This window comes from Vitis vinifera, chromosome 19 (assembly GCF_030704535.1).
Source record: "Vitis vinifera cultivar Pinot Noir 40024 chromosome 19, ASM3070453v1".
In the NCBI taxonomy this organism is placed as follows: domain Eukaryota; kingdom Viridiplantae; phylum Streptophyta; class Magnoliopsida; order Vitales; family Vitaceae; genus Vitis; species Vitis vinifera.
Window position 1 is genome coordinate 25,907,974 of NC_081823.1, and position 17,275 is coordinate 25,925,248.

At 36.4% G+C, this 17,275-nt stretch overlaps 1 protein-coding gene across 6 annotated transcripts in view; it reads left to right on the forward strand.

The window, feature by feature from the left end:
- LOC100241125 (homeobox-DDT domain protein RLT3) overlaps nt 1–17,275 on the forward strand; it is a 40,395-nt gene that overhangs the window by 20,660 nt on the left and 2,460 nt on the right. For all 6 annotated transcript variants that reach the window (XM_010646835.3, XM_010646834.3, XM_010646837.3 and 3 more), the window contains 8 exons: nt 2,551–2,637; nt 2,888–3,019; nt 6,935–7,075; nt 9,588–9,710; nt 9,855–10,313; nt 14,796–15,215; nt 15,319–15,939; nt 17,098–17,202. In XM_010646835.3, the coding sequence (XP_010645137.1) occupies nt 2,551–2,637; nt 2,888–3,019; nt 6,935–7,075; nt 9,588–9,710; nt 9,855–10,313; nt 14,796–15,215; nt 15,319–15,939; nt 17,098–17,202 (2,088 nt within the window). The remainder of the gene's footprint in view (nt 1–2,550; nt 2,638–2,887; nt 3,020–6,934; nt 7,076–9,587; nt 9,711–9,854; nt 10,314–14,795; nt 15,216–15,318; nt 15,940–17,097; nt 17,203–17,275) is intronic.

Here is a 17,275-nt window from a genome sequence, read left to right on the forward strand (position 1 = left end):
GGAAGAACAGATTCTCCACAGGTATTTGAGACCTGTAGGAACTGGTATGGAGGTTTAGGGTTAAAGAGGTTTTTCCATGAAAATCATCAGTTGTAATACTAGGGGTTTGGGATCTAGGAAAAAACGAAGGGTGGTTAAAGATTTTTTGCAGCTTGAGAATCCGGAAGTTGTGATGTTTCAGGAAACAAAAAGGGAGGTGTGTGATAGAAGGTTTGTTGGTAGTGTTTGGTCGATTAGGAATAAGGAGTATGCTACTCTTCCGGTGTGTGGAGCTTTAGGAGGGATTTTGATTATTTGGGACTCAAAGAAACTATTTAGTGAGGAGGTAGTAATAGGCTCATTTTCTGTCTCAGTCAAGTTTTTGTTGGGTGGATGTGGGCCCTTGTGGCTGTCCTCAGTTTATGACCCAAACAATTCTTTACATTGGAAGGATTTTTGGGTAGAACTCTTAGACATTTATGGCCTTTCCTTTCCTTTATGGTGTGTGGGCGGTGATTTTAATGTTATAAGGAGAATTTCAGAAAAATTAGGAGGCTCTAGTTTAACTTCTAACATGAGGGACTTTGATGGATTTATAAGAGATTGTGAATTAGTTGACCCCCCTTTACAGAACGCCCCATTCACTTCGTCAAACATATAAGAGTCACCTGTGTGTAAGATATTGGACCGGTTTCTTTACTCAAATGAGTGGGAGTAATTCTTCCCTCGAAGCCTTCAAGAAGTTCTTCCTAGATGGACATCGGATCATTGGCCGATAGTTTTGGACACCAATCCTTTCAAGTGGGGTCTAACTCCTTTTAGGTTTGAGAATATGTGGTTGCAACATCCTAGTTTCAAAGATTGCTTCAATAGTTGGTGGAAAGGTTTTCAGGGAATTGGTTGGCAAGGTCATAAGTTTATGAGAAAGTTACAATTTGTAAAGGCCAAATTGAAAGAGTAGAATAAGGATTCTTTTGGAGTGCTAAAGGAGAGGAAAAAAAGCATCCTAAGTGAAATAGCTAACATTGATGTTGTTGAGCAAAAAAGGGTTATTTCTTTTGAACTTTCAGCTCAAAGAGCTTTAAGAAAAGGGGAGTTGGAGGAATTAATATCGAGGGAAGAAGTTCATTGGAGACAAAAAGTTAGGGTGAAATGGGTAAAAGAAGGGGATTGCAATTCAAAGTTTTTTCACAAAGTGGCTAATGGTAGACGAAATAGGAAATTCATCAAGTTTTTGGAGAATAAAAGAGGTTTAGTGTTGAATAATATTGAGAGCATCACAAAGGAGATCTTACTTTATTATGAAAAGCTCTACTCGAGTCCTCTTGGAGAGTCTTGGAAAGTAGAAGGCTTAGATTGGTCCCTTATCTCAAAAGAGAGTGCTTCTAGGTTGGATTCCCTTTTTACTGAAGAAGAGGTTTCTAAAGCCATTTTTCAGTTAGATAGGGATAAGGTGCCGGGGTCTGATGGATTTAACATTGCAATGTTTCAAGATTGTTGAGATGTGATCAAGGAGGACTTAGTGAGGGTGTTCGCAGAGTTTCACAGAAGTGGGATTATTAATCAAAGCACCAATGCCACCTTCATTGTTCTTTTGCCCAAAAAAAGCCAAACAGAAAAAATTTCAGACTTTAAACCTATTAGCTTGATCACTTGTCTCTACATGATAATAGCCGAAGTTTTATCAGGGCGATTAAAAGGTGTACTACATGAAACTATCCATTCTCCTCAAGGTGCTTTTGTTCAAGGGAGGCAAATTTTGGATGTAGTTCTAATAGTCAATGAGATAGTGGATGAGAAAAGACGATTAGGGGAGGAAGGAGTTGTCTTCAAAATTGACTTTGAAAAGGCTTATGACCATGTGGATTGGGATTTTTTGGATCATGTGTTGGAGAAGAAGGGGTTTAGTCCTAGATGGAGGACATGGATGAGATATGTGTAACTGATTGCCAATAGGAACTTGTTTCTAAGCTAATTATGATTTGGATTGTTATTAATTAATTTATTCTGTATTTGGATGCATATGCATATCTACTAAAAACACCAAAAGAGAGGGTGGACTGTGGGTAGGGGTTGTTATTTTATGTCTCAAGTGTACAAACAACACCCTGAAGCAAAAGGAAGAGAAAGCATAAAAAAATTTCATATAAAGCATTCAAAAATTAACTACAGTTTATTCCATGACTGCATTACTCTTAAGTTTGTTAAATAATTGCCACACACCTTAGGTATTAACTCACAATCATTACGTGGAAGCTATTTTTGTGATATTACCAAGTCTCATATATGTGAATGTTAACTAGCCAATAAGCTTTATTTTTAACTTTTTTATTTTTTGTTTTTGATTATAAAAATGTAAGACATTTTGCAGACAAGAACCTAACAGAAGGGGGTGCTTGTAATGCCAAAGCCTGTAGTACTAATGCACTCTCCTATTGTACTGTATAGATTTTGAATTGGAGACAATGGTTATAATATGTATATATATATATATATGTTTATATTGTGTTTATTTTTTCACATTCTATTGAGTTATCAGATGCTGAAGCATGGGTTGATTTCCTTTGACAGGTCCTTCATTTTCTATATACTTACTCTGTAGTAGTTGATGTATGCCCCTTTACCCTTGATGAATTTGCTCAAGCATTTCATGATGAGGTTGGTTCTTATCTTTGATTCGTCTTTATGGGATCTTGATTATAGCTTCTTGTGTTTTTTATCTGAATGACATTTAGATTGCACAATACCAGCCTTTGAGGTCCAGCTCAAGTGGTAAAGGGATGGGAGGGTTTGTGGGAGGTTCTAGGTTCAAGTTCCAATGGGGACAAAAATTGACCTATCAAAAAAATAAATAAATAAATAAAATTGCACAATATTAATGTTTCTTTTCTCTGTATGCTGCTTTCAGGATTCTTTGTTGCTTGGAAAAGTTCATCTGGCCCTTCTCAACCTTCTTTTGTCTGATGTGGAAACAGAGCTGAGCAGTGGGTTTCTCCCTCATGTGATTAAAAACTGCAAGTTTCTTGGGTTACTTCAATCGGTGAGTATTATGGATGTTGATCTTGGGAAACCTTTGAATTAGTTGCCTGTAATTAAATAGGTGGTCATGGTTTCTAATTTTAGGATTTATGGAGGGGGAGGTGGAATTTTGGTTTATGAATTGGTTAAGGATTATATATGGCTTATGGGCTGGAATAGATAGGAAATGTTTGCTTAATAATCTGGACAGAAGGTAAATGTAGAGTTTCTTGGATAGTATGGAATTTTGTTTAATGGATCGGTTAAGAATTATAAAGATCACATATTAATGTGGTTTGTTGGCTAGAATTGAGAGCAAATGTTTGCTGTGGAATCTGGACAGCAAGGTAAATATAGAGTTTCTGGGTGCCAAAGAAAGGTAAGGTTTGGGTCTATGTTCTAAAGCAAGGATTTTAGGGATAATGATTGGGTTAAGGAAGGCCTGGTTGTGTGAAAAAGGAGAGCTATGATATTCGTGTGGGCATGTCTGATGGTGGAAGTAAGGAGCCTCTGCACGTTTTGCAGCATGAGGCATACCTCACTTTTGCTTTGATCACAGAGGATGATGTGAGGACTAATGCCCTTCAAGGATGGATACTGGTTGGTCCCAGGCCAGTTGTTGGCCTAGAAGCAGGATCCTTTTTGGGATAATGCTGGCTTGAACTCTCTCCAAAGTGTGCCTTCAACAATCCAGTTATTGCCTCCTAAATCCACAGAAATTGCAGTGGACCTTGATTTGGTGGGACTCCCAGTTTCTGTAATTCAATTGGCTGAGAATGAAGACCTGAGAATTTCTTCTATACTTATTACAATGGACCTTGGTACCCTCTTTGTTTTGAACTTGAAATCATTATCTGCACTCCTTTTCTCTCCTCTTTACCAGTTAGGTTTATATTACTCTTCTTAATATCAATGTTGGTGGTTCTATACTCTATGAAAATGGTGGAACCTATTAGTTCTAATCCCTGTGGAAAATGTCACTAGGTCTGTCACCAATCCTGCAAAGTAGGTCCCTCTTCCTTTAGGTCACTGTCCTGCAGAATCCTCTTTTCTTCACTAAATGGCCTTCCTGCCAAAGGTTGCGATTGTAGGAGTCAGACTCCTGCTGCTTTCTATGAACCTCAGTCCCACCAGATCCACAGATGGAACACATCCCTCAGGTTAGGCTATAGATATTCAGAATCTAGCTGGACATATACTCTAGGTAGAAATTTAAATATCCCAACTCTAGGCCTTGCTTGAATTATGAGGATTGGTATTTAGGGTATGTTGGACTTTGGCCCTTGTGTTTTTTTGTTGCCCATGAAGATCATTAGTTGTGATATATGTTATCAGGGATCTAGAAATAAGATGAGTGATAAGGGATTTCTTTTGCTAGGAAGCCCTGAAAATAGTAATTTGTTAGGAGACAGATGGAACTAATTGATGGAAATCTAATGAAAGCACTTGTGGGGCTAGGAAAAAAGAGTGGGCTGATTGGCCTGCTCAAGGAGTGTCAGGGGAGTTATGATAATTTGAAATTTCAAGCTTCTTTAAGCCTGTGAGATTGTAGTTGGATTTTTCTTTTATAAGAACAAACTAAGAACCATTGTGTCACATTTTGCTTGAAGAAAACCTATATAGGCTATTGAAATCAACTCTTTACATACTTAATCCATGATAGTAAAATGTTTGATTCTGATAAAAAAAAATTGGAAGTTCTTGTGGGGAAAAAAAAATCTTTTTAAATGACTGTAATTTCATAATTGAGAAAGGAGGATCCACTGGTGCCACTAACAGTAGATAAGGTTGAAACCTAGAAGCAAATCCATGATGGATGCTATAAGGGATCGTGATGTAGGACAACCCTAGGATGGTTGCCTACACTCAAGGGTAGGTGGGCTAGGGTTTTATTTTTAGGGTGTAAGGAGAAGAACAAAGAATAAATTTGATGGTAGAGAAAATTATAAGATAAGAAATAGAGATAAAGAAGAAACAATGAAGTAAAGATGAAAAACCTTAGAGTCTCACTAAGGCCTTCTAAGAGTCTCACCTATAAGAAAATCAATGGAGTCTCACCATTGAGGGTTGCAACCTTGCAATGAAAGAAAATATAATATTATTCATCAATTCATTCATTTGATTTACATTGATTAGCCTATTTATAGGTTTCTCTAAGAAATCCAAAGTCTACTAGGACTCTAATAACCTATTATGATTCTAATTCTAATTATAACATCCAAAATCTACTAAGACTCTAATAACCTATCATGACTCAAATTCTAATTATATTATAACTCAACTAGCTAATCCTAATTAGACTCCAACAAATACCAATCCCAATTCAATTCTAATTGATATTAATCCTACTTAAAGTTTACTTAGGTCTTCCCTTTCTTCCTTGAATAAACTTTAAAAGGCTTTCCCCCATCAGATCGAGTCTCCCACTGGTAGGATATTGCGCTTCTGATTGGGCATAAACATCTATACAATGCTCCTTTTTGCCAAATTGGTGTATGTGGTTGATGTGCAAGAATGAGGAAGAAAACAAAGCAAAGAAGAGAAGCGAAGAGATGAAAAGAAGGGGAAGTAGCACGAAGAATGAGAGAGAAGAGAGTGGAAAGAGATGGTGATTGCACAAATACCCTTATTGCTAAATTATTTCTAATATGTGCTACCCAAAATTCTTGAAGCAACTTAAGATTACCAGGAAGCATTTAGAAGCTCTCTTTTACTCATGCATGTCAGCACCCTCATTCTAGTAAGATTCATGGACATATGGTTTTGATCACCTAGAACATCCCTACAAGTATTGGCAAATGCGAAGATGTGTCACATCTGTATTACATGGACTTAGGTAGAAGTTCTGGGTGTTGGTGTTTGCCCAGGTGTTACATTCATTTTATCCTGAGATCTTAGGACATGGAAGCATGACTAAGTAACCTAATTTTCATTTTTCTTGTTTTATATCCTAGGTCAAGTAACTAAGATAGAATGTCTAATGTGAGTTCCTAACAATTAACTTGGGAATCATTCCTCTTTTTCTTTGTTGGACACACCTGTTGGGTACATATTTGACCAATAGGCATGTTGGAGACTATACCCTGACCAAACCTTCCGATGTCGTGTTTGACTGTTGTGCTTGACATAGTTTGAAGTGTCCATGTAACATAGATTGTCTTATACATGTAATTATTATCAAGCATTTTAATCCTAAAATTTTATACATATGGTGCTATGTTGTCATCTTGCGAAGTATACGAGATTGTTAAATTGTTGATTTTTATGAAAATGGCAACATAGAGAAATTATGCCTAACAATGATAATGCTTTATTACCCAAAAATGATGAAGAAAAAGTGATTTCAGTGTCATTTTAGAGAATTGAATCATGTTTCAGTTTGAACCTCATCTTGGTAGTAATTTCTTAGGACAAAGCAACTTTTCCCTTTCAACTTTGCCTTTTTAATGATGCTGAATTTTCCCTCTGATATTTGCTTTTACTTGTTTGGAATGTTCTTCTTTTCCTTTTGTATCTTCTGAACCATCAGTATCTTTCTAGTTCTTTATTTATCATATGTAGAACGTTTCCATGCAATATCTTTTCAAATGATTAACATCCCTGTGTTCAACAAATAATTTTTGAAAAATCCATGTACTTTTTGTTGGGTTTATTGATTTGTATAGAAAAGTCATCAATAAAATTAGTCCCCCTTTGCTGAAGGTTTGTGTGGTCATGTGATAATTTTCTTGAAGGAAATCTGGGGTATTAAGGTGGTATTTTTTAGGAAGATTTTAATCATACAATTTTTAGCATTTTGCAGAGTGATATTTATTTATATGGGTATCATGGTGCCTTTTTCATATATTTCATATTTATAATCCACTATCGGTGCTTATGTATAAAGGGACCATTCTGCTATATGTTATGGACTCAATATTTACCCCTGAATTGGCAGGTTGGACAAAATGAGTTTGTGCTGAAGTTTTGGAAGAGATCTCTGAATCCTTTAACATGGACAGAAATACTGCGTCAAGTTTTGGTTGCAGCTGGTTTTGGTTCAAGAAAAGGTACATTGCGGAGGGAAGCCCTTGATAAGGTATCCAAATTTGGACATATACCATTTTAATCAATTAATCTTCTCAATGTTGCGGCTGAATTAGCATTCTGTTTCATTTTAAGTCCAGGAGTCGAGTATTTGATTATTATTATTATTTTTTTTTTTTTGATAGACAAAGACATTGAATTGAGAAAACGCCAAAACAGGAGGTGCACCCTACGTATATAGACAGTATACGAAAAGAGCCAAAACAAGGCTGCAAAAAGAAAGAAGAAACCTAAAGAGATAAAAAGCTAGCCATGCCAATCACCCAAAAAATTCAGAAAATAGGGAAAGTCTAAATCAAAAAACTATTGAGACCACTTTGGAAGAGAACAGAAAAAGAGGTTCCTCAAACATTGGTTTGACAACTCTTCCTCTTGGAACATTCTTCGGTTTCGCTCTCCCCAAATACATCAAAAAAGACAAATAGGTGCCAATTTCCAAACTGTCCTCCTCTTCTTCCTTATCCCCTTTAACTTTCCATTCCAGAAACAAATTTCTCACTGAAGCCAGGAACACCCACACCAGTCCAAAAGATGATAGCAGCAAAGTCCATTGCTCCCTTGTCTTACCACAATGAATCAAAATGTGGTCCATCGATTCCTCACCGTCTTTACAAAGGTTGCGCCTATGAACCATGGACCAACCCCTCTTTATTAACATGTTTACTATTAAAAATTTTCCCAAAACTGCTTCCCAAGCAAAAAAACGAGTTCTAAGAGGGGCATATGAACCCCAAATCTCTTTGGCTGGAAATAAAAAGCAATTCTCAGCCCTTAAAGACCTATAATACAATTTGACATTAAACTTTCCCCTCCCATCGATCTTCCAAACTAAGGAATCCTCTCCTTCTTGAACCTTTACTGCAGAAATATGTTCCAAAAACCGAGTCACCTCCTCAAATTCCCAATCTTGGAAGGATCTTCTATAGTGCACCTCCCAACATCCGCTTCCACCTCCTTGCCTCCCCCATAGGTCAGCCACTGCAGTAGAATTATGGGCTACAAGTATTGATTATCATCATCACATTTTATATGGTTGGTTTGTTGTTTCACTGCTTTGAATTAGGATCACTACTCCTTTTCTCCCCAGCTCTATGAGCCTCTTATACAATGCATCTTGGAATTCAGATCCTGGGTTCAACCCTAGAAAATGCCTTTAGGCTAAAAAAGAGGAATTCTGTTTCTTGATATGGCAATACTACTCCAAGTTATCAAAAAAAAAAAAAAAAAAAGATACGGCAATACTACTTCACATCCAAACTGAAGAAATTTGTATTTCCATATGACAATTAAAGGTTGGGGGGTTTGGTGCGGATATTACGGGGGTGAGTTTCAATGATATCCAATTCATGCAAAAAGATTGGAGGAAAGGAGGGGGGTGGCAGAGTGTTGAAGGGTTACTAGAAGCAAACCCTTGGATGAAATAATCAAGGATTGTTAGGTCGGTTGATCCTCCTTTAGAAGCAAGGTCTTTACTTGAGGCAATAGACTCTGGTTTGTGAATGGTTGGAGTGATTGTTGATCTCAACGTAGTAATCCTGGATTCCCCAATATCATTCTGGAAGTGTTGCTTAGATCAATCTTTGCTCATCGTGCTATTGTAATGGAGATTAACTTGATTATCTGGGTCCCACCCCTTTCATTCTGTTGATGTATGGTTGCAACATCCAAATTTTGAGAGAATATTAGGGAGTTTTGGAACCAGATCCAGGTGTGGGGGTGGGAAGGGCATGAATTTATGCAAAAGCTCGAGTTAATGAAAGCTTTCTGAAAGTGTATTTTGGTGATTTTGGAAAAACTAAAGCCTTGATTTTTGAGGGCATTGGAAATATTGATACCACTGAAGGAATGGGGCATTTAATAAACAAACTCAAATCTGTTAGAATCAGCAGGAAAGTAGAAATAGGAGAAATTATGAAGAGAGGAGAGGAGAGCTGGAGGTGAAAATGGCCCAAATGGGGTAAGGAGTGTGACTGCAATTCAAAGTAATTTTGTTGGGTGGCATCAAAGTCATAGTGGTTTATGCATTTCAATTTTCGTTTAGGGTGTGTGTAGATATGAACCCTATTTCTTTTGTAAGTTTCATTGATTGGTTAGGCTCTAAGTAAGGACATGTGATGTTTTTTGCTTCTCTCCCTCCCCCTCTGGTTTGAGCCTTTAGGCATTTTTTGTATACTTCATGTATACTCTGAGGGCACTGCTTTTGGTGTCTCCTCTTTACTTTTAATACGACTTTTCTTTACCTATCTAAAAAAAAAAAAAAAAAAAAAATCTATCAAAAAAAATAAAATTATTGTGGATGTACATGCATGCATATTAAGATTGAGTATGGAATGGTGCTGCTCTGATCAGAAAGCAGGCTTGAAAGGAAGAGTAGTTCCATTTTGCTTGATGGTTGATTGTTTACTCAAATGTTTGCTTCCTTTTTATTTTCCCCTTGCCCCCATGTTTGTTTACTTGTGAAATAGGGATCTCAAAATTTAACTATTCTTGTTGGTGTTTTATAGGAACTGAATCCTATGGTAAAGTATGGCTTACGTCCTGGTACTTTGAAGGGTGAACTGTTTAGTATTTTATCGAATCAAGGAAATAATGGTATGAAAGTTCCAGACTTGGCAAGGTGTGTGCAGGTAAGCTATTAGATTATGCAATCATTTATACGGAAAGGAAATTAGTAATAAAAATAGGTGTTATTTTCGGTTTTTCATTTATAATTTGTTTAATAATCAATTTCTCTCTATTTTAGTGACAAATGGTATTCTTTTGTTTTGAAGATTTCTGAATTGAATCTTGCTGGCACGACTGATGAGCTGGAACTTCTAATATATTCTACCCTTTCAAGTGACATTACTTTATATGAAAAGATTTCTAGCTCTTCATATCGTCTACGCATTACTTCTCACACAAATGAAGCTGAAAATTTTCAATCAGATACTGATGACTCTGGAAGCATTGACGATGACTCTAAGGACAGCAGAAAATATAGCAGTAGCGATGATTCTGACTCTGATTCAGGAACTTCCAATTTAGGGAAACTGAATTATATGAACCATCATAAACAGAGAAATGGCATGTTGACTATATATACTGAAATTGATGAGAGCAATCCAGGAGAAGTATGGTTATTAGGATTGATGGAGGGTGAATATTCAGATTTAAGCATTGAAGAGAAGCTCAATGCCTTAATGGCTTTGGTTGATCTTGTTAGTGGTGGAAGCAGTATCAGAATGGAGGTAATCCATTTTTTTCTTCATTTAGTCCATACTTTTAGAACTTCAGCCTTGTTTACTTTTATTATTTATTAGTTATCTATTTATTTATATTTTTCTTTGATAGCAATCTGGCTACCTGTTTATCAGAGTTGTGCAGCCTTTTCTAAAATAAATTTGAGCTGCAATCGTGAGAACTTGTATTGTCATGTTATGTATCATATCTATGGTGTTTCTGTTCTCAATATTAAGGTATCGGGCAAAGCCTCTTTTCATGCTTTTTATCTGGTGGAAGAACAATGCACCTCAAGTGCCTGATGCTAGGTGTCTTTTATATATATAAATAAAACTTTCATAGACTCATATAGACATATGAACTCCAGGTATCACTGTTTGGCTTAGCATTTGCCTATCTTTTCTATTGTATCTTTCCTTTCAAACTCAAGCCTCCATGAGTTTATTCCATTTTCAGATGATCAAATTTTAGTTCCACAAAAACTTTTAGGCTTTGAGCATTAGATGGTTTCCGTTGAAATATCTTTTATTGTCATATCTAGTCCCTTTTCCCGATATGCGGATCTTGTGCCCAATGATTGGTGAATTGTTGATCATATGTTGCCTAATAAAGTACACTGTTTGGTTATAGTAATTTGAATTTGTTATTGTTATATGATTTATCTTTTTGTATAGTATTTGCAGAAACAACAAATACAAGTTGTTGCTTCATTTTTGTTTATCTCTTTTCAAAAGAGTTTGAGTGGTTTCATAAAAATGACTGTTTTTTTAAATTTTAGGTAAGTTGTTTTTGTAAAATGAACATATAGTTTATTTATGAATTATATTGATACTAGGGGTGGCAAGGGATGTCTTATGTTGGATTCATATTGTGTTGAAATAAAAAATTTACCTAACCTGAAAAAATCCATTTGACAGTTGTGTCAAATGACCTTGACATAAGCATGATCTGTCACAAGCACAAATCACATTTGGAAAAGATAATAAGAGTGATTTCTCGACTCTGATATTTATTTAATGAAATAACATCTGTTCTGAGATAGACAGAGATATAAATGAGATAAAAAAGAGAGATATAGAGCCTTTACTTGCATTGATGCCCACTGATGATGGAACTTGACTTTGGACTCTGGCTGGTGGGACCATGGGATTGAAAGGAGCAAGGTATGATAGGTCAGATAGTGCTTGTGGTTCTCTTAATTACTTTACCCTCTAATGTATTTCTTTATACTAAATAGTAACCTTTACTACCTGTTTAAATTTCAGTGAACCTAATATATGAGTTAAGCAGGTTATACTTGGACCGTGTTATAATAATTAAAAAATCCACATTGATGCCCTTGGGAAGTTGTAGTCCAATATTATCCTGACTTTATTGTCTACATTCATTTTGTTGTGGATGATGGACCCTCTATTCTTTTTGGGAGAACTTGTTGTGTGGAGATGACCACTTATGTCATATATTCTATTGTCTTTGTTCTGTTTTGTGCTTGAGGGGTCTTCCTATTGCTAGGCTCCATGTTTGGGTGCATGACTCTCCCCTTTAGAATCTTGAGTTATAGAAAAATGTATTTAATCAAGAGATTGAAGATTTACCTGCTCTTCTAATGTCTTTACAAAGCTCCTCTTTGGGGCTAGTGGTTTCTTCTCTTCTAAATCTTTTTTATAATTCCTTTCAAAAGCGCTTACTCTATCCCAAGGCAAACTTACATGGAACTCTACATTTTCCTTAGAAATTTAGGCATTTTCTTGGTTGGTGGCTAATAGAAATGGAAATGCAAATGTCGTCTTCTTTCAAGGAGAGTTTAGAAAGTCATTAGCTTTGATTATTGTGTTTTGTGCTTAGGAAGTGGGGAATTTGCATACTATCTTTTCTTTTCATCACCCCATTGTGTTGGAGTTATGCCACACACTGTTCTCAGTAGAAGGGATACGTAGGTAATTCTCAGGGGTGCCCCAACATGATGGTTATCTCTTTCAGGATTTTGGTAGTAGCCTAAATACAAGGTTGTACTAGTTAGGATGTTAAAACTTTATCTTGTGGTTGCTTAACAAAAAGGGATCATGATGACCTTTGAAGATAGGAAGAGCCCAGTGATTGAATTGCAGTGGTATGTTTGCTTTCTTACATCTCATGATGTTAACCAGAAGGAATTCTTAAGGTTTTCCTTCACTATTATTTTTCAGGATTGCAGTTTGGTCCACCACCGATAAGAGAGTGGTGGATCAGAGGCTAAGTGAATTTATGTGCTATTTGGTATTTTGAAGCCTAATTTTGAAAGATGCTTCTTAGGCAATCCAAGTGAGAGGGCATTGGCAGACTCGTACAAAATCATGGGGTGGGGAATTCGAGCTTTCTTGGAGGGATCTGATTTTAAGGTGGCTTCACTCAAAGGTCTCAAAATTCCGAGGGAGTTGGGTCTCGATGTTATCTTTTGTTTCTCCTCACAAACAAACTAATTTGATTGGATTTAGTTAATGCAAAGAAGAATGAGGGATCCTTTGAGGATTTACAAAATGCTAATCAAAGAGGAAAAGCACATCCTTACCACTTGTAAGAAAAGTAAACAAGTTGCATCTTAAAAGGGAAATCAAGGCAAAGTACAACCTGAAATGCACAACTTGAGGGGAGGTAAAAGAGTCCTCACAAAGGATAGCAATTGCTTGCATCCTTGCTTGGCTAAATGATCTACGACTTAGTTAGCTGAGCATGGAACCAAATAAAAAGAGCATCTCATTATACTAACATCTATAAGAAGCCAAATGTACTTCCATGAAAAAAGAGCATTTAAAGATCTACTAACATCAGTAAGAACTTTTGTACTTGTTTAGCTAGTTGTGTTAAAAGAGCTTATGATTTAAAAAAAGAGCATATATGAAAGCTAGGAAATGTTATTTCTCGTAGAAGCTTTATTTTGGTTTATGTGGGAAGCTATTTCTTGTTAGTCAAACTTTTATAATATTATTATTACCCTTTGAAAATTATGGTTTGGTTTTTTTCTTTAGTTTATTAATAAAGAGAAAACAAAAAACAAAAAAGTTATCTCAAATGGGGCTTTAGACACCCATGAAATGACAATGGCAGGCAGCAGTCCACAGATTTGAAGGGCTTAAAAGTTTTGGCCTGCAACAAACCCTTTAAAAGAGCTTGTACCTCTATTATACCCTTTCCTTCTGGTTTAGAAAAAGCTTTCAACAATAATCTCTAAACATTCCTGTAGTCCCATAAATAACTGCCATCACTTATCAATGAGTCGTTTCGGTAATCTCTTGGTGATAGGGGATTTAAGAATAGTTTTTCATTGCATGGCTAACAATTGAAGCTGGTGAAGGGTTATCGAACTTGACAAGGGGTTAGGTTGTTCTTTCTTATGGAAGACGAGATTTGGCAAACATGGACGCCAACAGGCTGGCCAAGAGAGGAGCCTATTCTCTAGTTTAATTTGGAGATCTTATGCCCCCCTTGGATTTTGTTGGTTTGTTTCCTTAGGTTGGGAAGCCAAGGCTTTCTATTGGATGGACTTTTGTAACCCCTTTTATATTTACCTGTGGACATTTTTCTTTTGTGAAAGATTTTCATCCTTCATTTTACCAGGTATAGTTTGCTTGTGTATATATAGGTAGGTCAGAAAGGGTGACACCCTTAAGCCAAGTATTTACCTATTTAATAAAAGGTTACAGAGATTGACACAATCATGTCAAGTACATGGTTAGATTCAATCCGTACCCACCAACTTCATGTTGTTTCCATGTTGTGTTCATGGGTTGTGAAAAGAATTTCCACCCATAACTGATATAATTTCATTTAATGAACCAGATAATGAGAATGCTGTTCTATATTATATGCTTATAGCTGTACATTTCCATCACCCAACCATTACCCCCCACCTTTCTCAATGAATCATATATATCATTTATGCATATATTTTTGCTACATTGTGGCTCCAATCATTCATTGTAGTCTATTTTAATATTTCTCAAGATTTCATATTTCATATCCAATCATTCTGTGCTTTCAGAATCCCATTGATGGTTAATATCAAATTTTCTTCATTTCCTTTTGGAGGGATATATATATGTTTACTATTAGTAATGATTTTGATTCAAATTGAATGAGATTTGATGCAATTCCGAATTCCATTTTTGGATCTAGAACTATTTCTTTATCACTCCTTGGCACATAACCAGGAATTCCATAAGAAATGTCCAGGCCTTGAGTCAGTCTTGAAACATTTTTTACTGTTTGTGCAGTTTTTTCTGATGGAACTGTGTATAATAATCTATGCATATTTCTTCATCAGTGTCAGTTTTCTCCTCCTTAGCTATTAGTTGTGTCCATGTGACAGTCAATTGGCAGTCTGCAATTGTTACATATTCTAAAAGTACATGGTCATGGGGACAACTATTGTTGGCATATTTGTGATCAATTGCTCAACATTCTAGAAGTTTTCCATATGTTATTATATTAATGATGTGGCAAATACTTTGTAGGATCTTACAAAAGCGGTAGTAGAATATGTTCCTAACATCCATCATTATGGTTCTGGAGCAAAAATAAAGAGATCATATACAAAGCAACACAACTTGCCCACACCAGCACGGGGCCACTTTGGACAAATGCTTGGTGGAAAGGAAATAAATCCATCATCTGAGTTATGCCCAGTTGATTCTTCCACATCAATCTCAAAATTCCATGGGAAAGAAAAGTTCTCTAGCAAAAGAAAGGAGACAAGAGAAGCAGAAGTTGGGTTGGATTTACATCCTATGCAATCTGTCTTTTTGGGGCCTGATCGAAGGTATAATAGATACTGGCTTTTCTTAGGCCCTTGTAATGCAAATGATCCTGGTCACAAGAGGGTGTACTTTGAATCTTCTGAAGATGGTCACTGGGAGGTGATTGATACTGAAGAGGTAAGCTCCCCAACCTTGCTATGTAGTCTAATATTATTGTCCTATTATAACCCAACCAAAGCTAGCTGTTAAGAGCTACCTGTATTTCTTGATCCTATTTCAGGCTTTTTGTGCCTTGCTGTCAGTGTTGGATGGCAGGGGTAAGCGGGAGGCTTTTCTTCTTGCATCTTTAGAGAAACGGAAAGCTTCTCTCTGCCAAGAAATGTCAAGCAGAATAGCAATCCATTCTGGAAGCACGTCATTGACACAATATGATAGATCTGACCTGTATATGATTAGAGAAGATAGTTCTTCTCCAGTATCTGATATAGTAGACAACCCATGCGCAACTGATATTACCAATGATTTTTTGGCTTCATCTGGTGCCATAGTTCTTGGAGTTGGAAAGAAGGGAGAAGAGCAAAAACAAAGATGGCGCCGGCTCCAGGAATTTGATGCATGGATATGGAGTTCTTTTTACTCTGATCTTAATGCTGTAAAACATGGCAAGAGGACTTATCTTGATTCACTCGCTAGATGTGAAAGTTGTCATGATCTGTATTGGCGGGATGAAAAGCACTGTAAAACTTGTCATACCACTTTTGAGCTTGATTTTGATCTCGAAGAAAAATATGCGATTCATATAGCGACATGCAGGGAGAAAGAAGACAATGACATGTTTCCAAAGCATAAGGTGCTATCATCACAGTTACAGTCATTGAAAGCTGCAATTCACGCAATTGAGGTGGGTTGTCATTTGGCTAATTACTTTGTTTTTTATTTGTTTGCCACATACACATCATACATAAGAATGCAAGTGTATGCATATTCACATACATTCATTCATAGGTGATACCATCAATATTTCCTGTCTGCAGTTTTATCTGTTAATTATAGCATGGCCGCATGCATTTGACATCATCTCAAAAACATAAGCTGATACTTTCTGTGACAATACATCTGTGGATGAGATGCCCAAATCAGCTGGCTAGTTTGCACCATTTAGCCTGATTTTTGGTGTGGGAGCTGCCCAAAGAAGGATCTGATGGGTGGTTGGAAACACACCTACTCCAACCAAAGGACGGGAAAAAAAAAGATGGAAAGAAGGAAATTTGTCATGAATTCAGTGAAGTTGATGATAATTAATTTGATTTTGTTTGCTAGCAATATGGTGTTATATTAGTAAATTAGAATTTTAAAACAAGGGAATGACTTTGATGAAAGCCTCTATAATGCCCCCACCCAAAAGTGACCATTTTAATTGCTAAGGTTAGATCATCCATTAATTGGATGATTTTAGAACATCCTTGTATCTGTTGTGCTATGTGGGAACCAATATGTAACTGCTATAGGAATTCTTACTACACTGGAGGGGAAAACTTTGTAAAAACATGGCCATATAATGGATGTTTCCATCAAGAGGGATGTTGAATCATGTATTTTGCAATACACGGAGGAATGGATGTAAGAGTGAACACCCTATTAGAATCTATAGTTGTTGGACCAATAAAGGTGATCAAAGAGGGGTGAACTTTTTCCCTTTTCCCCATTTCCCCCCTTTTCCTCATGCCTAAGTTTGTTTTGCATTTGCTATTAAGAGCAATACTGCATAAGTAAGGAGTGATAATTTTGTGTTGCTGCAAGGCCAAGCGGAATACTATGGTAGTAAGGTGCAGTGCTGCATTAATATTTGATAAATAACTTGATGGTCTATGATTCAATGGGAGATACGAACATTTATAGGCAGAATGTTCTGGTAGGATTCATGTGGCAAATCTCAAATAATTGGGGTTTAATGTCTTTTAGAAACACTAAGGATATGTGTGTACTTGTATATCAATTTTACAATTTTCTATTATGCCCTTATATTGTCTTACCATTTTTTCCTCTCCTACATATGCAGTCAGTCATGCCTGAAGATGCCTTAGTGGAGGCTTGGTCAAAATCTGCTCATAAGCTTTGGGTCAGACGCCTCAGACGCACTTCATATTTGACAGAGCTTTTGCAGGTTTATTTCATCATTAGTTTTTCATATTATCACTCTGGGTTTTTTTTTTTTTTTTTTGTTATTATTATTATTA